Consider the following 23,132-nt stretch of genomic DNA (forward strand, 5'->3'; position numbering starts at 1 on the left):
GACAGTTCTAGCAGGGTCCTTACCAAGGAACACAAAACAAGTGCATTTTGTACTTGAATTGTCTGAGTAGTTTTATTCTGTTCAGTTGTTCATCCATTCATTCATTTAGTCATTCACTCAGTTTCAGTTTATTTATGGAGTCATTTATGATGATTGTTTTTGTTTTTACATATCATTGTAAACACATTAGCAATTTACCTAAGTGCAGCTTACTAAGACACTATGTGGGAGGCAGGAATCTGGATGATTTCTTTATATGATCAGCCAGTTATCACAAAACTAATTATGACATAATTGATCCTTTTCCAGCTGATTTGAAATACTGTTCTTTTTCTTATACAAATGGGTGGACCAAACTGTGCCTGTCTCTAGAGCTTCAGTTTAGACAAACACTGCCCATTCTTTTTATTTATGTCATGGGATTGTGTTTAATTTACCTTTTCAATTAGGGAAGAGATGATCGAATTATAGTAATGAGATGTTCCCTTCTAAGATACTCATATCTTTCTGTTTCTTTCAAGTATTCTTTTAGGTCTTTAATAAAAATCTTATAGTTTTCTTCAAATAGGTTCTAAACATTTTCAAAATAAGCTTATTCCCTAGGTCTGTGCTATTCTTTCCTCATATTTATTAATAATATTATTTCCCCCAGTATGTCCTCTTATTGATTGTGGATCATGGACTTATTGAATTTTAAAAATTGTCTTGTTTGAATTTAGGTCTTTATCGAATTCTTCATTAAATATTTGTTGTTTCTAGTAAATGTTTGTTAGTTTACTATGTAAAATGGAGGAAAGTAGACTAGGACCCCTTCCCTCCTGCCCCACCACCCCTCATCTCTACAATAGTCTGGAGAACAGCCCCTTCAGAGAGTCACTTTAGTCCTCAAAAATCAAGGTTTAAAAACTAGACAAAGAAGCAACCAGATCATCTGTTCACCTCTTCTTTAATTGCACATATATTTCTTATTTTGTCACATGGTAGTTATTCAATGAATATTTATTGACATAAAGAATAAAAAATTAATGAATAATTATGCTGCCTAGTACTTCCAAAGGTTATTAAAATGGTGGTAAAAACACATCTTCACCTGCATGCTAGCGTGCTTGTGACAGGGAGTTACCTGGCAGCTTATCTGTCACCTATGGCCAGTTCCAGGACATAGGGTGAAAAGAGTAAAAGATAAGTTGCAGTCTCTGTCTTCCATCCAGCTTGGAGTAGCCCATGGCCGTCCTCTTGGGTGAACCGGGACATCTTTCAGGGCACTATGACATGAGACTGCCATGCTGGGATGGTGAAGGTGGGGTGGCCTGAAGCCATCCAGGTGGGAACTGGTGACAGTTCACTTTAGAACTAAGGAATTCCCAACCTCATTTGGCTGTTTGGGCATCTAAAACCCTGTGGGCTGAGATTTCTAATCACCCCCATCCCATCCCAAACCACCCAGGATTAGAGTCTTCATCTCTGGGGCCAAGCGCATTTCTCCATTGTCAGTTTATTCTATCCCCAGATTGACAACAGTGCATGTCTTCTAAGTTCTATAAGAAAAATGAAGCTGGCAGGCTGGCTTGGGAAATTTGCCTCAGGTCAGATTTTGATTCCTGGCCCCTTATAAGCTCAAAACCAAATTCAACAGACAGGTGTTTGAACCCAAGGAAAGGGTCTCTTGGCAAAGAAATGCACAAGAGACTAGTGGACCAACTCAAGTAGGAGTTGATTAATTTGTGAAGCAAAGAGGGAGCCTTTTTCCTAGACATCCAGATGCTGGTCACCCTCTCTCCCAGTGCCAGTGTCCTTGGGAGGCTGTGCGTGGGCTTGGACTCACCATGGCAGGTGGAGGGGTTTCCAGGAGCTTGCCTGGGGCGGGCCTCCCTGTGCCCGGTCCTCAACTGACGTCAGCTCTTCAGAAGCTAGAATCCCCCTTTATACCAGCCTCTGTGTTCCCCTACACTGAGCACTCAGATGCTGTCCCCAACTTCCATCATGACTCTGCATTTCCTAAGCTCCCAAGTACTTCATGCCCCCCCCATCCCCACCTCCCTACTCCCCGCAACTCGGTCCTTCTTTGACAGAAGACCACATGGCAGCTGCAATCAAATCACCTTCGCTGGCCCAAGACCCATCTTGCACTCGTGTTTACTGAAAACTCCCAGTGTTTTTCAATCCCCTTGTCCTCTCCCACAGCCAGTGTCTCTAATCTTGGCATTCTGAGTTCTAGAAATTTCTATCAAATTAGACTCTTGGCATCCAAAAACTTACTCTGGCTATGAGTTCACCAATCCTCCTAATGCACTTTTTTCTCTAAATAGGAAATGCTTGGCTGCGTTTCCTAAAGGTTTTGTAATGTGTGGTTCTCAGGTGATATCAACCCATGAAGGCATCACTTTCATGAAAACTGCTCTTCCTAATTTATAAGTGAAGGTAACAATGATGCATGGTAGTGACTCTGTAAGAATTATCAGTTTTTTAAAGAATATTTTTTTGATGTGACTATTTTTAAAGTCTTTACTGAGTTTGTTACAATATCGCTTCTGTTGTATATTTTGGTTTTTTGGCCCTGAGTCATGTGGGGTCTTAGCTCTCCAACCAGGAGATTGAACCTGCAACCCCTGCACTGGAAGATGAAGTCTTAACCACTGGACCACCAGGGTAGTCCCAAGAATTATCAGTTTTTAAACTTTATCTTTGGGAAATCATCCTTTGGACTTAGGTGTTGAAAAGCAGCGTTCAGTCTGTCACAAGATCAGATTGGACCTTATGCCTTTCAGTATGTGTTTTCAGCCACAGGCTTTTTTAAGATTTTACTAGTTGGGTTTTGTAAGTAGTGGATCACAGGAAAAAACTGAAAATTGTTTTTACAACAAATATGATAAATGTAAGACATTTGTATTTTTATGAATAACTCTCCAGATTTGCTAGAATAGTGTGTGGTCACATGGGTGGAGCCAGTTCGAAACACTTTTCATGAACAGGTTGCCATGTAAATCAATATGTAAGAATATGTTTTAAGGGATTATCAAGTCCTCTCTGTGGTAGAGACCCCGGTGCTCACCAAGGGTTCTACTAGTTGTCCTGTTATCTCTCAGTTGCTTCCTGTGTAGCAGCGTCATTGACCAGGACTGGCCAGCGCACAGTAGGTCAAATGACTTGTGTGTCTCCTTCATACTGAATGTAGAATAGGGTGAGTCTTCATGGGTTCTTTCTCTTGCCTACTGACTGTCACAGCCTCGTGCTGTGATAACAAACCTCAGGGTGAATGTTGGAGCAGCCTGAATCTCTGAGTCACTGCATGGCGATCTATGGTCTTGGAGAGTTACCCAGATCCTCCATGAAATTTGTGTAAATGATAAACACACCTTTGTTGTGTGAAACCTCTGAGATCTGGGGGCTGTTTTACTACAGTAGAACTGGTCTAGCTTGGCGAATATATTCTAGAAGAGCGTTCTGAAAGATCTTTGACCATGACTCCAATAAGAAACGTATTACACGTTGTGAGCCAATACACTCAGACACACACACACACACATTTCTGAAAAAAAAAAATCAGGAAACAATTGTTATCATTAATATGCATGATCTGTTGTTATGCTATCCTATTCTACTCCAAAATGCTGGTTTTAACTTCCTAAATTTATATGACAACTGCCAATGGGGTATAATTTGAGTCTGAAAAATGAGGCTGTAGATCATAATTTGTGTATGATTTATTTGCTAATTCTAAATCTTTCATGCATATTTATGAAAGCAAGCTTTTTAGCTCTTTCTCTGGCAACTTTTAATTTTCTCTCCCAGAGTGGATGGAAGTGTTTTTATGTAATACATATCACATCTCACATAATTTCTGGAAGGTAATGTTTTATTGTTGAATCTCCTAATTTACATCATGTATTTTTAAATTTACTTATAAAATGTTGTCACAGGGAATAACAATGTTAACGTGATTATTATTCATGTATTTTCTTTTTTTAAAAATAAATGACTATAAATAACTATCTCTTGCATTAGAATCAGGATATCATAAAAACCTCACTAGCTGAACATATTTTAGTGTTAATATTGGTGCAAAAAATGAAACAGAGACCAAATATTTTTAAATAGCACTCTATATATTTTATGTACTGTATACTCATATCAAAACTTGCCATTTCTATTAAGAAGCTGATAAGTTACTCTCTAATTTCATAAATTAGACCACAACTGTGAAAATATGGACAACTATTTTGTGTCTGTGCTGCTATATAAGATACTTAAAGTTTATACAGAAAGGTGCAAAATTAGAGAGGTGAAGTAATGGGAATTCATGAACATTACACCTGAATTTCCACTGGCCTTTTTCTTCAGCCAGAATCATTTTGATATCCTCTGAATATGCTTTTAGAAATGAATGTGGTATCTGTTTCTTCAGTAAATACACATACACACATTTTAGGCATATGTGTGTATATATAGTTATACTGCTACTGCTACTGCTAAGTCACCTCAGTCGTGTCCGACTCTGTGTGACCCCATAGATGGCAGCCCAGCAGGCTCCGCAGTCCCTTGGATTCTACAAGTGTATATAAAGATATATACACATATATACACACGTGTATTAGTCTATATATGTATATATATTTCTGTGTGCACTTAAACACACATGCACACTCAAGGTCCTTTGGTTTATTTTCAGACTGTTAATGAGAAATGAAATTTTGATGATTTTCATTTATTTTTGCTTTAAGTCTAAATAGGTTTAAAAAGACCTTTGCAACATGTAATAAATTTCTTTTAAAAATCATAAACATATTACATCATAAAGCGTTCTACAGAGAAGATCATATGGTGTTAGAGAAGGTAGAAATCCATGCCAACAGGGGAGAAAAGAGAAAGAACATGGGTTTTCCAGGCTTTTCTGCCTTCAAGGAAGGGCCCTCCTGCTTTGTGTTGCCAACTTAGAGGCGAGGAACTCCAGGCTGCTCCCACGGGAAGGGAGAAATGTAGCCAGAAGGGGTGGGTCAGTTCTTGGGAATCAAATCAAACCAACACATCAGTTTTGTGGGGTCGGGTGGGCACTGGTGAGCTATTCCTTGGGTAGGAGAACCAAGTGACAGCCTCTTGGAAAGCCTTTCTACTTGGTGATGAGATGCTGTCTCTGGGGGTGACTGGGGGAAGGGGGCATGTCACCTTTGGGTTGCAGGTTAAAGCCCCTTCTGGACTGCTTGGCTGCCACAACTGTAGCTGACTGTAGTGCTTTCCTTTCGAAGGGCTTCTGTCTCTTTTGGGTCTCAAGTTACAGGGAGATGAGCTGGCTTTTCTCCCTTCAGTGGGAAGGGGCTCCATACAAATGGGGGTTCCTGTGAAGTGGCTGCCCACATCTCCAAACCTGATCCCTCGCCCTCACACACCTCTTTCAGAACAGAGGCCATTTCCCCAGCTCATCAACTTTAGAAGCTGTTTTCCTCCAATCCTCCTATGTATGGAAAGCTCTAGAAAATGCTCACCTTCTCTCCCCTCCATCAGACTAAGAAGCCCCAGAACATCCCTGTGCTAAGAACTACTAAGCTACTCTTTACTAGATGTGTCATCATCCTGCCTTTCTTTTTTTTGTTGTTGTTTTGCATAACTATGGGAGGAGCCCCAGAAAACTGGGACTGGAGAAACGCTAGGGACACCGAGAACGACGGGGGCATCTCCCAGAGTTTACCATAACTCAGAGCAGCGGCTGATGAAAAGGCAGCCAGGACACTGAGATCTTACGCCTATTACACTGGCGAGCCAGACAAGCTACGACGCTGACCGTGATGGTAAGATTTCCTGAGTTCATGCTTTTGGACTCTCTCCTACCCATCTGGTAACTAGGGGAACTTTGGATTCGATTCGCGCCATCTTCATTTACATCTCTGGAAAATCTTGCTAAAAGTCAACACATCTTTCCCCAAAGGATTTACAGCATCTGGGCTTTAAGAGACTCAGAGCTCACCTCTGTCATAAACCTGGCTCCTCCTTTTACATAACGGGTCCTCCCTTGAGATCATGAATAAAACATCCTTGGAGTCCCCAAGCCTGGCTTATTTAAATGCATTCTCTTCTCTTCTATGAAAGAAATGGAGGGGGAGAGCTGTCCCGGGTTGCTTGACACGATATCACCTATCTGAAGGACAGAAATGAAGAGCTTGGAGTCACAAACAGGACAGAGGTGTGGGTGGGAGCACTGTATTTGGGGCACAGAATAGAAAAGGTTGCTTCCACGGGAATGAAAAGAATCACTGACAGTGAGCGAAGCTTCAGATCTAGACGTGGGTGTTGCTGGTGTGGGGGGAGGGTCACTGCTAGGCGCCTGGAGTGGGTGGCGGGGACGGGGGAGGGGGACTCGGGCGCTAGTCCTTGCCAAGGATATTCTTCAGGCTTCTCTGCACGGCCTCGTCCAGCTCTTCCTCCAGCTCCTCCTTCTTGGACATGGCCAGCTTGGACTGGTGATCCCGCACCACCTGGTCAATGTAGGGGACACTCTGCATGCTGTGCAGCATCAGCATCCACTCCTTCAGCACCCCCTTCTGGGGCGCGCTCCCCACAAAGCCCAGCTCCAGAGTTCAGGTGCCCCCGGCGTCCTCTCCCCAAGTGTGGGTGGTCATGAAAGGCCACTTGTTGAAGCCCACCTTGGCAGCGGCATCTCGGGGGCGCTGGCTCAGCAGGATGGACTTGGTGCCCACGGGGGACGTCATGTTGATGTTCAGGTCCCCTCTCCTGATCGCGTTGACTGTGACGACCACTTGGATGTGCTCCAGGTAGCGGACGAAGTTTTCCTTCCTCTTGCATGCGTTGGTCGTGAGTCAGCACCAGCTTGCCAATGGTCGGAATTTTCCTGAGGACAAAGTGGCAGGACACACAGTGAGAGGTGGGGACACTATCCCAGGGTCTGTTTTTTTTAATTTTTGGCTGCATCCAGGGGCATGTGGGACATTAGTTCCCCCACCAAGGATTGAACCCACACCCCCTGCATTGGAAGTCAGAATCTTGATCACAGGACTGCCGAGGGATTCCTATCCCAGGGGTTTTGAAGGCCACTCTGGGGAGCAGGGAGAGCATGGACTCTGGGGGTTATTATTATACCAGCTGTGTGACCCTGAGCAAGTCACCTGCAGTCTCTGATCTGTTTGGATGAGGGATGCAGCCGATGCAGTTGACCCCCTTTCCACTTCTCCTAGGTCTCTGCTGAGTTCTCTTGCAGCTGAGGCCCCTGTGGACCCTGATGGCAAAATGTCAGGGATCTGATCCTGAAGGAAAAACCCTACCCAATGATTGACAGGAGGAGTTGAGTCAATACAGCCTGGGTTCCTCACTGCTGGTGGGGACAACTCAGTGTCCCCGGTGGGGTGGAGCCTAGTTGCCCAGGGCAGCGAGGTGCCAGTCAGTGCATCCTCTGTGTTTTCTCTATTGAGCTGCTTTCTTTCCCTGTCTACATCGCCTCCTCCTCACTTGGGTCTCCTGAGATCATCTTTCAGAAAAAAAAAAACTGTCAGCACCCAAGTCCCATTAGGGCAACTGAGAGTGGGACGGGAGCTCAGATGTCTTTCTTTTACAGCACTAAGTACTTTGATAAAGAGAAATTATTGCTGAAATGATTGTTATGACTATTGTAACAATATGACTGCAGCTCAGAAGTGACTGGTTACGGCCACACCTGACCGGTATGCGGTTGAGCACACCCTCCGCTCTCTACTGAGCTGCTTCTGCTATTCAGGTCAAATGTTAACGTTGATTTCCAAATTCACTTAAAATCCAGAGTTTGCCACAGCCTTCAGGGGCTTCTCTGGTGGTTCAGATAATAAAGAATCTGCCTGCAATGCAGGAGACCCGGGTTCAATCCCTGGGTTGGGACGATCCCCTGAAGAAGGGAATGGCAACCCACTCCAGTATTCTTGCCTGGAGAATCCCCATGGACAGAGGAACCTGGCAGGCTACAGTCTACGGGGTTGCAAAGAGTTTGACACGACTGAGCAACTAACACTTTGCTCAAGGAGCTGAGTGGGCAGGGGAGGGTGGGGGCTGAGCCGGACAGAGTGCTCTGGGAACACACTGGCAGTGGGGTGGGCCAGGCTGCCTCTGCTCACTGACTTGGATGGCCCAGTGCAGATGCCTCACAGCCAGTTCTATTCTTCCCTTTTATTTTAGTCAAGCACCCTACACGGACTCTCCTGATAAAGTCTCTTTAGAAAATTGCTTTTCGAGCTGACTGCTTCTCCAGGAAGATGAGTGCTGAGGAGACTCATAAACCTGACAGTCGCCACTCAGTGGCTTCCAGCTCGTTTCCGTGCAGCCCAGCGTAGACTTGGCCACTGCCAGGGGACCGTGGAGCCCTGCGGCCCGCCTGCGAGAAGCTGGATTCCTGGCAGTAAGGGCTGCTTCGGCCAGAGGCCCAGCCAGTGCTGCCCTTGGAGCCTCCCTTCCCAGCCTCTGAGTTCTTCCAGCATGGCATCTGCCCCAGACCTCGCTCATCAGCACCTGAGATCAAGTTCAGGTGGGTGGTGGGTGAGGGGGCAGAGGGCACCCCATAGACCAGAGCCCTTCCAACAAGGCCCGACCTCCCCCACCCCAAATTTCCCTGACTAGACTAGCTGCCTATCACCACTGTTTAGATGCCTTCCTTGTGCCCAGGTGAAGCTGGCTGAATAGTCATTCATTTATTCAAATGACAAGATTAATCACGGCTATGGAATCAAGATTGACATTCCAGAAGGCCATAAAATCCATGAGGCCCATAATCACAGAAGCAATAGCAAAAGTTACCCACAAAGAACACAAGGGATGAGGAATTAACAATAAGGAAACAATGAACATAGCTGTTGATGCAACAGTCACATTTTGAACAGTGTTTTCTAATATTGCAGAATACTGATCAAAATATATGAAAGCTTGGTTGTATACCATTAGGGGAACTTCACACTTCTCAGCCTTGTCTCGGAACTGGTGTAATATCAGTTTCCTATTGGTTGAAGAAGACATACTCATGGTTTGAATGAAGACCTGGGAACAAATGATTTCCCATGATGGTGTAATATTAATGTTATACACAAAAAGTGGAAATTCCATTTAAAAAGTGCATTTATTTCTTAGAAAAGCTGTTGTATCATTTATATCTTGATGGAGGTTTCCCATATATTTTATATATTCTCATAACCAAAACTCTAACATTTTTATCTACATACTCACTGTTTTCAAAATCTGCCAGACATTTTTCTAATTTTTGCCTAGTATCTTATCCCAGTAGTCAAGAGTCTCAGTAACGATAACCATAACCCTGGGACCATAACTTGAAAAATATTCTTCTTCTACATTACAATATTGTGTGGTGTAGGAGTTGTCACTTGCCAAATTTCGGAGGTCTAAACTTTTCTGCACTCAGAAACACCCATATATACTACTTATGATGTACAAAGTATAGGAGCACTACAAAAAACTTGGACTCTGTGCTTGTGAGAAAAGTAGTAAAATATTCTCTAAAGAATAGATTCACTGGATTCCATATGTAAAATAGATAGCCAATGGGAATTTGCTGTATGGCTCAGGAAACTCATACAGGGACTCTGAATCAACCTAGAGGGGTGGGATGGGGAGGGAGATGGGAGGAAGTTTCAAAAGAGAGGTGATATTTGTATACCTATGGCTGATTCATGTTGAGGTTTGACAGGAAACAACAAAATCCTGTATAGCAATTATCCTTCAATAAAAAATAACTTGAAAAAAGAATAGATTCATTGGATGGATATCAGCTTTATGTTCACCTTGGAGAAAATTACGTGGGAGGCAAAAGGACTTTTTTAATGAGGAACATTTTTGGTCAGGAATTTCCTGCTTCTTCAGCCAGTGTAGACAGACTACTTCTCTTTTACCATCCACGGCCATAAATGCTCCAAAACAGATGATGTTATGAAAATAACAAAAGAGCAAGGTTGTTCCTATATAAATGCAAAAGTATTGTACGGACCTGAAAGAGGTCATGTGCTCTTTATTGTTATGAAAGAGGTCATAATTCCTGTATAGAAGGCCAGGACATTGGTGATGGTGGTGATTGTAATGGATACTGCCACTTTTGAATAGACATTGGATATCCGCTCACTTATGCTATCCATGAGGCTGGTCTTCTGCCAGGCAGAAATCATGATAAACATGTCATCGACCCTAACACCTGTTAGAGAAAGAAACAGAGTCTCTGCAGTTTTTAAACATCCATTTAAAATTAACAAGATGAACTCAAAACGGCTTTCTTTGCCTGTCTCTCAAGGTCTCACTGATCTTGCAGTGTGCTTGTGTGAATGAATGACATGTCCTGTGCAAAGCAAGGGATGAGCCCTGCACTGGGATTTTGTGGTGCCTTATAATGACGGAAGGCAGACCCCAAAATGAAAGCCTTGTCGGGGTTTATATACTGACCTCCCAATGCCAAGAGACACCCAACATCCCTGCGAGGGGAAGGGCCAGAAACGGGCGAAGCATGTGGACTGAATTTTCCTTTCTCAGTCACCTTTTCCTGGTCTCTTTGACCATTCCGTAATTGCGTGGGGAATTAGAGCTACTAACCTAACCTGTCGGATCATAGACTTTCATGGGACTTGTGATCCATGCTGTTACTCTGTACTTTTACTTAGACCTCAAACTATATGGATGGAAGCGCCTAGCCTTGCTAGGAGCTGAAAGTTAAAAGAGCACGTTTGGGAGCAAGGCGGAGCCCTAGTTCCAGGAACGTCTCTCAAGCTAGAGGTCATTCTCTTGGCTGGCTGCCTCAGGGTCCAGAGTCCTAAAAGTAAGTCTTTGTTATGGCTGTGCCTCTGATCTATGTGGGTAGAAGCATTGCTGGTGACCATGAGGTTTTTGAAGACACAGATCGGGAACTGGAGGATCTGGTCCGCTTGGAAGTGCTTGGGCTTCCTTTGGTGGTGCTAGCTCTTAGCAGACCAGAGAAACCTCTCCAGTGGCTTGTGTCTCAACTCCCTAGATATTCCTTTTGTGGAATCTGTGGGAATGAACTGGAAGGATTGGCCCTAGTAACTTGAGGACCAAAATCACTTTTTCCTCGCTGGCTGACCCTCCACTCCCTCTTTTGCTATCCCATATACTGGTGTGGCAACACTCAGAAGAGACATCTTGGATTTTTTGTTTGTAACTTTATACCTGAAAGGTTCTATTGTGGTCAGGACTGTATTCGGGAATGTGCACAGGCACATGGAACGTGGATGCTTCCCCTAGTAGTCCTAGCTTGAGAAACATTCCAGGAAGCTCCTCTGCTTCACCCCAGGTGGCATCAGAGAAGGAGCGAAAATCAGTCAAAAGGTCTTAATGGAGAGGAACTGGACATCAGTCTGGGATGCCATCAGGTCTACCTCTGGTGCACCTCCACCCCACCTCGGTAGTGGAACCGGGAGGGACAGATAAGTCACCTGTGTCGGTAAGGGACAGACTAAGTCCAACCAAGGAAGGAAAGCTTTGGTGGAACGTCTGTCTACACCCCCATCTAGAGCAGGGAGGGACGCCTCTGGTGGAAAGAAGCCAAGGCTGTGGATGCTGCTTTTTTCTCACTTACAGATGGGAGCTAGCAGATTCAGAACCACCTCTTTAAAATGTATTTTTTAAAACGGGGACAAGTTTGATTCCCAGAGTTTAAAAAAGATATGCCTGATCTTTTTCTTTGATACCGAATGGCCATGGTATACTTTGGAAGATGGGGAACACTGGTCAGCTGAAGGGCCTCAATTATAATACTGTTTTACAATTAGATCAGTTCTGTAGAAAACAAGAGAAATGGGTAGAAGTGCCATATGTGTTGCTCTTTATCTCTCTGTGAGACATGCTAGACTTATGTCCTAAGGGTGCAGATTTGGGTGTGAAACCTTCAGCTGCCTCCTCTTCTCTTACTTTGCCCCTGTATCTGGGGCTCCCAACTAAACAGGCTGAGTCAGGGCACCCTTCCAGGAGGGGTTGCCTCAGTCTCAGTAGAAATTCGAACAGTCCCAATTCATAGAAGCCTTTACAGGACTAACTTTATGACCTTACTTGGAGAGATGTAACATATGTCTTGGGACAAATGCTGACTCCTGACTCGAGAGCTCGAGTTTGGGGAGAAACTACTACTTTTGGAGATGAATGGCTTGAGCATGTGACAAGGAGAAAGAGGGAACACAAAATAGCCCTCCTCCCTCCTGGGAGCCAAGCAGTTCCCATGACGAGCCAAACTATAGCATGCCTAAACGAAGGTGGGATAAGAATCACTTTGCCAGGTATATTCTTGAAGGACTCAAGCGAGTGCACACTAAGACTTTAAACTATGCTAAGTTGGCTGACACAGAACAGGGAGAGAAGAAAGCTCCTGATAAATTCCTAGATAGACTACAAGAGGCTCTCCACAAGTTTACTGACTTTGATCCCAAAAATACAGAGGAAGAAATAATCTGAAAGATAGATTTCTCATTCAGTCTGCTCCAGATATCTGTCATAAGTTATGAAAACAGGCGTTTGGGCCAAATCAGTCTTTAAAAAACTGTTACAGCTGGCTCAGAAGGTATATCATGGTAAAAAATACGAGGAGGAAAGTAGGAGAAAAAAAAAAAACCTGGCAAAAGAATGAAGCCCCAACAATGGCTGTAAGATCCACTCTGAAACAGACTGAGGAAAAGTGCCCAGAGTAACCCAGGTGAAAAGGGGTGGACTCGTTATTATGGTAGAAAGTAGAGGCATCTCAAGCTGGATTTCCCTCAGGCATCTAAGCTGCATCTGGCTCCCTGTCTGGTCTATAAAATGACCACACCTGAGAAGAGACTGCCCTCTGAGACATAGGCCCCAGGGGTTGGACTCTCAAGGCAATTTGGACTGAAAGTGCTTTGGGGTCCCCACACAAGCTCCCATTCTAATTATACCTGTGGAACCCTGGGGGCTAATAACTGTGGGGGTGCCAATCGATAAATTTTCTTTTGGAAACTGGGGCAAATTTCTCTGTGCTCACTGAAGCCCCTGGTCCGCTTTCCTCCTGATCCACTGCTGTACTGGGACTGTCAGGATGAGCCAAATGCTATTATTTCAGTCATCTTTTAAGCTGCAACTGGGGCTCTGTGCTATTTTCTCACTAGGTTCTGACAGAGCTGGAGTCTCCCTCACCCCTTCTAGGGAGGCATATACTGAACATTGTCCAGGCCACTGTTTTCATGAATCTGGAGCCTGCTCTTTTAAGTGAACAAAATGTAAATTCTAGAGTGTCAGTTCAGTGCAGTCACTCAGTCGTGTCCGACTCTTTGCGACCCCATGAATCGCAGCATGCCAGGCCTCCCTGTCCATCACCAACTCCCGGAGTTTACCCAAACCCACATCCATTGAGTTGGTGATGCCATCCAACCATCTCACCCTCTGTCGTCCCCTTCTCCTCCTGCCCCCAATCCTTCCCAGCATTAGAGTCTTTTCCAATGAGTCAACTCTTCGCATGAGGTGGCCAAAGTACTGGAGTTTCAGCTTCAACATCAGTCCTTCCAATGAACACCCAGGACTGATCTCCTTTAGGATGGACTGGTTGGATCTTCCTGCAATCCAAGGGACTCTCAAGAGTCTTCTCCAACACCACAGTTCAAAAGCATCAATTCTTTGGCGCTCAGCTTTCTTCACAGTCCAACTCTCACATCCATACATGACCACTGGAAAAACCATAGCCTTGACTAGACGGACCTTTCTTGGCAAAGTAATGTCTCTGCTTTTAAATATGCTATCTAGGTTTGCCATAACCTTCCTTCCAAGGAGTAAGCATCTTTTAATTTCATGGCTGCAATCACCATCAGCAGTGATTTTGGAGCCCCCCAAAAATAAAGTCTGACACTGTTTCAACTGTTTCCCCATCTATTTGCCATGAAGTGATGGGACCAGATGCCATGATTTTAGTTTTCTGAACGTTGAGCTTTAAGCCAACGTTTTCACTCTCCTCTTTGACTTTCATCAAGAGGCTCTTTAGTTCTTCCAAGAGGTCAAAACTATTTTCACAACAACTCTAAACGTTACTTCCATGCTCATTATGTTCTGAGTGCACACAGGAGTTCTCCAGAGACAGGATATGTGATATCAGAACTCTAATGACTAACGGAATTAGCTATTGTGATTGTGTGTGCCTGTATTTTTACAGTTTTTAGTTTTATTTTCCAGGAGTTTCCGGCGGAGGTGAGGGTTGGAGGTGGTCTGTTGCAGGGTCAGGGGCACTGAGTGCAGTAGTGCATGCCTGGGACCTGTTGAAGGAGGTGCCGTTTTCTTCATTACCTCCACCATAGTTTGGCCTCAGGTCAAACAACAGGGAAGGAACACAGCCCCACCCATCAACAGAAAATTGGATTGAAGAGTGACTGAGCATGGCCCATCCCATCAGAACAAGACCCAGTTTCCCCATCAGTCAGTCTCTCCCATCAGGAAGTTTCCATAAGCCTCTTATCCTTATTCATCAGAGGGCAGACAGACTGAAAACCACAATTACAGAAAACTAACCAAACTGATCACATGGACCACAGCTTTGTCTAGCTCAATGAAATTATTAGCGAGCCATGCCATGAAGGGCCACCCAAGACAGACGGGTCATGCTGGAATGTTCTGACAAAACATGGGCCACTGGAGAAGGGAATGGCAAACCACTTCAGTATTCTTGCCTTGAGAATCCCATGAACAGTATGAAAAGGCAAAAAGATAGGACACTGAAAGATGAACTCCCCAGGTCAGTAGGTGTCCAATATGCTACTAGAGATCAGTGGAGAAATAACTCCAGAAAGAATGAAGAGACGGAGCCAAAGCAAAAACGACACCTAGTTGTGGATGTGACTGGAGATAGGAGTCAAGTCCGAGGCTGTAAAGAGCAATACTGCATAGGAACCTGGAATGTTAGGTCCATGAATCAAGGCAAATTGGAAGTGGTCAAACAGGAGATGGCAAGAGTGAACATCGACATTTTAGGAATCAGTAAACTGAAATCAATTGGTTTGTGGTTTAGTCCCTAAGTCGTGTCCGACGCTTATGACCCCATGGACTACTTGTACCTCGCCAGACTCCTCTGGCAATAGGATTTTCCAAGCAAGAATGCTGGAGTGAGTTGCCATTTTCTTCCCCAGGAGATCTTCCTGACCCAGACATTGAACCCAGGTCTCCTGCACTGCAGGCAGATTCTTTACCGACTGAGCTACCAGGGAAGCCCCCAAATGGACTGGAATGGGTGAATTTAACTCAAATGACCATTATATCTACTACTGTGGGCAAGAATCCCTTAGAGGAAATGGTGTAGCCATCACAGTCAACAAGAGTCCCAAATGCAGTACTTGGATGCAATCTCAGAAATGACACAATGATCTCTGTTCGTTTTCATGGGGAACCATTCAATATTACAGTAATCCAAGTCTATGCCCAGACCAGTTATGTGGAAGAGGCTAAAGTTGAATGGTTCTATGATGACTTACAAGACCTTCTCGCACTAACACCCAAAAATAATGTTCTTTTCACTATAGGGGACTGGAATGCAATAGTAGGAAGTCACGAGATACCTGGAGTAACAGGAAAATTTGGCCTTGTAGTACAGAATGAAGCAGGACAAAGGCGAACAGAGCTTTGCCAAGAGAACGTACTGCATGGCAAACACCCTCTTCCAACAACACAAGAGAAGACTCTACACCCGGACATCACCAGATGGTCAATGATGAAATCAGACTGATTCTATTCTTTGCGGCCAAAGATGCAGAATCTCTATAAAGTCAGCAAAAACAAGACCGGGAGCTGACTGTGGCTCAGATCATGAACTGCTTATTGCCAAATTTAGACTTAAATTGAAGAAAGTAGGGAAAACCACTAGACCATACCATTCAGGTATGACCTAAATCAAATCCCTTAGGATTACACAGTGGACATGACAAATAGATTCATGGGATTAGATTTGATAGACAGAGTACCTGAAGAACTATGGATGGAGATTCGTGACATTGTACAGGAGGCATTGATCAAGAACATCCTGGAGAAAAAGAAATGCAAAAAGGCAAAATGGTTGTCTGAGGAGGACTTACAATTAGTTGAGAAACGAAGAGAAGCTAAAGGCAAGGGAGAACAGGAAAGATATACCCGTTTGAATGCAGAGTTCCAAAGAATAGCAAGGAGAGATAAGAAAGCCTTTCTCAGTGATCAATGAAAAGAAATAGAGGAAAATAATAGAATGGGAAAGACTAGAGATCTTCTCAAGAAAGTAAGAGATATCAAGGGAACATTACATGCAAACATGGGCACAATAAAGGGCAGAAATGGATTGGACCTAACAGATGCAGAAGATATTAAGAAGAAGTGGTAAGAACACACACAGAAAAACTATACAGAAAAGATCTTCATGATAAGCACGATGGTGTGATCCCTCACTTAGAGCCAGACATCCTGGAATGTGAAGTCAAGTGGGCCTTAAGATGCATCACTATGAACAAAGCTAGTGGAGGTGATGGAATTGCAGCCGAGCTATTTCAAATCCTAACAGATGATGCTGTGAAAATGCTGCACTAAATATGCCAGCAAATCTGGAAAACTCAGCAGTGGCCACAGGACTGGAAACGGTCAGTTTTCACTCCAATCCCAACGAAAGACAATGCCAAAGAATGTTCAAACTACTGCACAATGGCACTCATTTCACCCGCTAGCAAAGTAATACTCAAAATTCTCCAAGCCAGGCCTCAACAGCATATGAAACGTGAACTTCCAGATATTCAAGCTGGATTTAGAAAAGGCAGAGGAACCAGAGATCAAATTGCCATCATCCGCTGGATCATCGAAAAAGAAAGAGAGTTCCAGAAAATCATCTACTTCTGCTTTATTGACCACCCCAAAGCTTTTAACTGTGTGGATCACAACAAACTGGAAAATTCTTAAAGAGATGGGAATACCAGACCACCTGACCTGCCTCCTGAGAAACCTGTATGCAGGTCAAGAAGCAATAGTTAGAACTGGACATGGAACAACAGACTGATTCCAAATAGGGAAAGGAGTATGTCAAGGCTGTATATTGTCACCCTGCTTCTTTAACTTATATGCAGAATACATCATGCAAAATGCCGGGCTGGATGAAGCACAAGCTGCAGTCAAGATAGCTGGGAGAAATATTAATAACCACAGATATGCAGATGACACCAACCTTATGGTAGAAATCGAAGAACTAAAGGGCCTTTGGATGAAAGTGAAAGAGGAGAGTGAAAAAGTTGGTTTAAAACTCAACATTCAAAAAACTAAGATCACGGCATCTGGTCCCATCCCTTCATGGCAAACATATCGGGAAAGAATGGAAACAGTGACAGACTTTATTTTGGGGGGCTCCAAATCACTGCAGACAGTGACTGCACCCATGAAATTAAAAGACTCTTGCTCCTTTGAAGAAAAGCTATGACCAACCTTGACAGCATATTAAAAAGCAGAGACATTACTTTGCCAACATTGGTCTGTCTCATCACAGCTATGGTTTTTCCAGTAGTCACGTATGGATGTGACAGTTGGATTGTACAGAAAGCTGCTCACTGAAGAATTGATGCTTTTGAATTGTAGTGTTGGAGAAGACTCTTGAGAGTCCCTTGGACTACAAGGAGATCCAACCAGTTCATCCGAAGGGAATTCAGTCCCGAATATTCATTGAAAGGACTGATGCTGAAGCTGAAACTCCAATACTTTGGGCACCTGATGTGAAGAACTGACTCAATGGAAAAGACCCTGATGCTGGCAAAGACTGAAAGCGGGAGGAGAAGGCGAAGACAGAGGGTGAGATGGTTGGATGGCATCACCAACTCGATGGACGTGAGTCTGAGTAAACTCCTGGAGTGCTGGTGGACACGGAAGCCTGGTGTGCTGCAGTCCATGGGGTCGCAAGGAGTCGGACACGACTGAGCGACTGAACTCAACTGAACTCCCATATAGTAAACATCAATAGACATAAACAAAAGTTCCTTGGAATTCTCAATAGTTTTTAGAAGTATAAAAGGATCCTAAAGCCAACAACTTTCAGAATCACTGTTTCAAAAGATTATGTCTATCAAATAGTCATTAAAGTATGATTACTTCCCCTATTTCTAATAATCAAAGACACCACAAACTCACACACACACACACAGTCTGCCTATCAAAACATCTGATTGGCCTACATTCATCTGTGTAACAACATTATAATGAAGTAATTATAAGCTGAAATACAACTGACATATTAGAAAGTGAAGTTTTACTCTAGGGAAAGGTTAGAGTTCAAACAACCATTTTTGGGCATTGGAAAAAATTTAGAGTCTAAAATTTAATCGCTGAGATTTCCTGAGAAGTATAGAGATTCCAAACTGAGAACTTCAGAGTGTCAAAACATACACAGAAACATCTTGAGTTGAAGCTTACATTTCAAAAATTTCTTGTTCTTATGCTTGTAAATATCTTTTGTTTCAAAAAACAGGTATCAACAATAACATTTGCCTTATGTATGTCTAAGTCTTCAATTAAATTTGCAACAAAAAATGTTAGAAGTATGAAGACTGAGCATTTCAAATATTTCAGTGTCCCTCTTTCCAGAGTTAATTGTGTACTGCAAAATTTACCTGAACTGGATGTTTGTAAATCCTTCATTCTGACTGTTTTATTAGGAACAGAATCTTTCATTCTGACTGCTGGCTGAATGGGATTTGGAAAGAATTTGATTACTAAATAATGCACATATGAGACAATCCACAGTTCAGAATTCAAGATAAAATCATAAACGTTTTTACCTTCACGTTAGGATATTTCCCTGGAGAATCTAAAAGAAAAAAGGGACATAGAGTTAATTACATGTAAATATAAAAGCCAGCTGTACATCCATGCAGAGTTAGTACCGAGCAGAATCCTCACGCTCAGCCTTGGCACTGAATACATTCACTTTCAGTGTCTTGTTTTTAGGGGGATGTTAGGACACTGGCAAGACAGACATATGAATCCATTATAGATAGTGAAGAAAAAATAGAAATACAGGTTTAACAAAACATGCAGTAAGATTTCAAAAGTAACATTACATTTTCAATGGCTTTATAAATCATTAAAGTGCACATAGACCAATGTGAACATGCTGACTGATGAGGAGAAAATCGATCTTAATCAGAGGAGCAAGTCATGAACCCAAGAAGATAAACGTGAAAGCTGTTGGTAAAATGCAATAACATATCTTGAATGCAACACAGCAGTTATCATTTACACCATTATATGATAAGTATGCATCATGTTCTTCAATCTGTCCAGTCATTTAAGAAGTGCACAGTTGGGATGACAGTTCACCAGAATGCATAATTCATTTCTCATCAAAGACAGAGTAATGAACTGATTAGCCTGGATATACACTTGTAGAAAAATGGCTCATAAAAATATTCATTTTTTCCCCATATCCATGTGGGCTACTTGTATGCCTACATGTCTTGGCTCCTCTAGTTTAGCCATCTTAAAGTGTCTCGATCCACTCATGCAAGAAGGTATATAAGATACATCTAGGAAATAATGTATAATAAATTCTCAATATTGAAATACAATGATCAAAAAGGAAATAATACATTTAATTGCCACAGAATTACTAGAAATTAAAAATCTTGCATGTTTGAAAATCAGTGTAGTATTTATTACAAGTATTTCTAGCATTTAGGGAATGAACCCTATTAATCTATTTGTCTTCAAAATTTAGTTTGGTTTGGTACATCATGCTAATGCTTCAAAGGATTTCTCTGAAACAACTTGCAAAAAAGAGCTATCTTAAAAAAAAGAGTCAATGTGTCCTTTTTCAAATTAATCTAATTTGAATAACAAACACCGGTACAGCATATATCTTTTTTTTTTTTTTGCTTTCTTTTTTTTATTATTAATTTATTTATTTTAGTTGGGGGCTAATTACTTTACAATATTGTAGTGGTTTTTGCCATACATTGACATGAATCAGCCATGGGTTTACATGTGTTCCCCATCCTGAACCCCCCTCCCACCTCCCTCCCCATTCCATCCCTCTGGGTCATCCCAATGCCCCAGCCCTGAGCATTTGTCTCATGCATCGAACCTGGAATGGCATTCTGTTTCACATATGATAATGTACATGTTTCAATGCTATTCTCTCAGATGGTCACACCCTCACCTTCTCCCTCAGAGTCCATAAGACTGCTTTATGTATCTGTGTCTCTTTTTCTGTCTCGCATATAGGGTTATCATTACCATCTTTCAAATTCCACATATATGTGTTAGTATACTGTGTTGGTGTTTTTCTTTCTGGCTTACTTCACTCTGTATAATGGGCTCCAGTTTCATCCATCTCAATAGAACTGATTCAAATGTATTCTTTTTAATGTCTGAGTAATATTCCATTGTGTATATGTACCTCAGCTTCCTTATCTATTCATCTGCTGATGGACATCTAGGTTTCTTCCATGTCCTGGCTATTATAAACAGTGCTGTGATGAACATTGGGGTACATGTGTCTCTTTCAAATCTGGTTTCCTCAGTGTGTATGCCCAGCAGTGGGATTGCTGGGTCATATGGCAGTTCTATTCCCAGTTATTTAAGGAATCTCCACACTGTTCTCCATAGTGGCTGTACTAGTTTGCATTCCCACCAACAGTGTGAGAGGGTTCCCTTTTCTCCACACCCTCTCCAGCATTTATTGCTTGTAGACTTTTGGATAGCAGCCATTCTGACTGGCATGAAATGGTACCTCACTGTGGTTTTGATTTGCATTTCTCTAATAATGAGTGATGTTGAGCAACTTTTCATGTGTTTGTTAGCCATCTGTATGTCTTCTTTGGAGAAATGTCTGTTTAGTTCTTTGGCCCATTTTTTGATTGGGTCGTTTATTTTTCTGGAATTGAGCTACAGGAGTTGCTTGTATATTTTTGAGATTAATTCTTTGTCCGTTGCTTCGTTGCTATTATTTTCTCCCATTGTGAAGGCTGTCTTTTCACCTCGCTTATAGTTTCCTTTGTTGTGCAAAAGCTTTTAATTTTAATTAGGTCCCATTTGATTTTGTTTTTATTTCCAATATTCTGGGAGGTGGGTCATAGAGGATCCTGCTGTGATTTATGTCAGAGAGCGTTTTACCTATGTTTTCCTCTAGGAGTTTTATAGTTTCTGGTCTTATGTTTAGATCTTTAATCCATTTTGAGTTTATTTCTGTGTATGGTGTTAGAAAGTGTTCTAGTTTCATTCTTTTACAAGTGGTTGACCAGTTTTCCCAGCACCACTTGTTAAAGAGATTGTCTTTTCTCCATTGTATATTCTTTTTTTTTTTAATTTTATTTATTTATTTATTTATTTATTTTTATAAATTTATTTATTTTAGTTGGGGGCTAATTACTTTACAATATTGTAATAGTTTTTGCCATACATTGACATGAATCAGCCATGGGTTTACATGTGTTCCCCTTCCTGGACCCCCCACCCACCTCCCTCCCCATCCCATCCCTCTGGGTCATCCCATTGCCCCGGCCCTGAGCCCTTGTCTCATGCATCGAACATATCCATTGTATATTCTTGCCTCCTTTGTCAAAGATAAGGTGTCCATAGGTGCGTGGATTTATCTCTGGGCTTTCTATTTTGTTCCATTGATCTATATTTCTGTCTTTGTGTCTGTACCATACTGTCCTGATGACTGTGGCTTTGTAGTAGAGCCTGAAGTCAGACAGGTTGATTCTTCCAGTTCCATTCTCCTTTCTCAAGATTGCTTTAGCTATTTGCGGTTTTTTATATTTCCATACAAATTGTGAAATTATTTGTTCTAGTTCTGTGAAAAATACCATTGGTAGCTTGATAGGGATTGCATTGAATCTATAGATTGCTTTGGGTAGTATACTCATTTTCACTATATTAATTCTTCCAATCCATGAACATGGTATATTTCTCCATCTATTTGTGTCCTCTTTGATTTCTTTCATCAGTGTTTTATAGTTTTCTATATATAAGTCTTTTGTTTCTTTAGGTAGATATATTCTTAAGTATTTTATTCTTTTCGTTGCAATGGTGAACGGTATTGTTTCCTTAATTTCTCTTTCTGTTTTCTCGTTGTTAGTGTATAGGAATGCAAGGGATTTCTGTGTGTTAATTTTGTATCCTGCAACTTTACTATATTCATTGATTAGCTCTAGTAATTTTTTGGTAGAATCTTTAGGGTTTTCTATGTAGAGGATCATGTCATCTGCAAAGAGTGAGAGTTTTACTTCTTCTTTTCCTATCTGGATTCCTTTTATTTCTTTTTCCGCTCTGATTGCTGTGGCCAAAACTTCCAAAACTATGTTGAATAGTAGTGGTTAGAGTGGGCACTCTTGCCATGTTCCTGATATTAGGGGAAATGCTTTCAATATTTCACCATTGAGGATAATGTTTGCTGTGGGTTTGTCATATATAGCTTTTAGTATGTTGAGGTATGTTCCTTCTATTCCTGCTTTCCATAGGTTTTTTATCATAAATGGATGTTGAATTTTGTCAAAGTTTTTCTCTGCATCTATTGAGATAATCATATGGTTTTTATCTTTCAATTTGTTAAAGTGGTGTATTACACTGATTAATTTGCAGATATTAAAGAATCTTTGCATTCCTTGGATAAAGCCCACTTGGTCATAATGTATGATCTTTTTAATATGTTGTTGGATTCTGTTTGCTAGAAATTTGTTAAGGATTTTTGCATCTATGTTCATCAGTAATATTGACCTGTAGTTTTCTTTTTTTGTGGCATCTTTGTCTGGTTTTGGAATTAGGGTGATGGTGGCCTCATAGAATGAGTTCGGAAGTTTACCTTCTTCTGCAATTTTCTGGAAGAGTTTGAGTAAGATAGGTGTTAGCTCTTCTCTCAATTTTTGGTAGAATTCAGCTGTGAAGCCATCTGGTCCTGGGCTTTTGTTTGCTGGAAGATTTCTGATTACAGTTTCGATTTCCGCGCTTGTGATGGGTCTGTTAAGATCTTCTGTTTCTTCCTGGTTCAGTTTTGGAAAGTTATACTTTTCTAAGAATTTGTCCATTTCTTCCAAGTTGTCCATTTTATTGGCATATAGCTGTTGGTAGTAGTCTCTTATGATCCTTTGTATTTCTGTGGAGTCTGTTGTGATCTCTCTATTTTCATTTCTAATTTTGTTGATTTGATTCTTCTCCCTTTGTTTCTTGAT

General features: G+C 42.0%; 2 protein-coding genes across 2 annotated transcripts in view; both read right to left on the reverse strand.

The window, feature by feature from the left end:
• LOC145530944 (serine palmitoyltransferase 3-like) overlaps window positions 1-6,494 on the reverse strand; it is a 101,888-nt gene extending 95,394 nt beyond the window's left edge. The window contains exons 1-2 of the mRNA XM_081552280.1: window positions 6,368-6,494; window positions 5,737-5,892 (exon numbers count right to left, since the gene is read on the reverse strand). Coding sequence (XP_081408406.1) covers window positions 5,737-5,892; window positions 6,368-6,494 — 283 coding nt within the window. The remainder of the gene's footprint in view (window positions 1-5,736; window positions 5,893-6,367) is intronic.
• LOC145532135 (ankyrin repeat domain-containing protein 26-like) overlaps window positions 6,177-23,132 on the reverse strand; it is a 31,475-nt gene continuing 14,519 nt past the window's right edge. The window contains exons 6-9 of the mRNA XM_081556565.1: window positions 18,741-18,769; window positions 18,573-18,645; window positions 7,116-7,225; window positions 6,177-6,841 (exon numbers count right to left, since the gene is read on the reverse strand). Of these exons, the coding sequence (XP_081412691.1) occupies window positions 6,710-6,841; window positions 7,116-7,225; window positions 18,573-18,645; window positions 18,741-18,769 (344 nt within the window). The 3' untranslated portion in view covers window positions 6,177-6,709. The remainder of the gene's footprint in view (window positions 6,842-7,115; window positions 7,226-18,572; window positions 18,646-18,740; window positions 18,770-23,132) is intronic.

This window comes from Giraffa tippelskirchi, chromosome 13, assembly GCF_054371585.1.
Source record: "Giraffa tippelskirchi isolate mGirTip1 chromosome 13, T2T-mGirTip1v1.2.pri, whole genome shotgun sequence".
Taxonomy (NCBI): domain Eukaryota; kingdom Metazoa; phylum Chordata; class Mammalia; order Artiodactyla; family Giraffidae; genus Giraffa; species Giraffa tippelskirchi.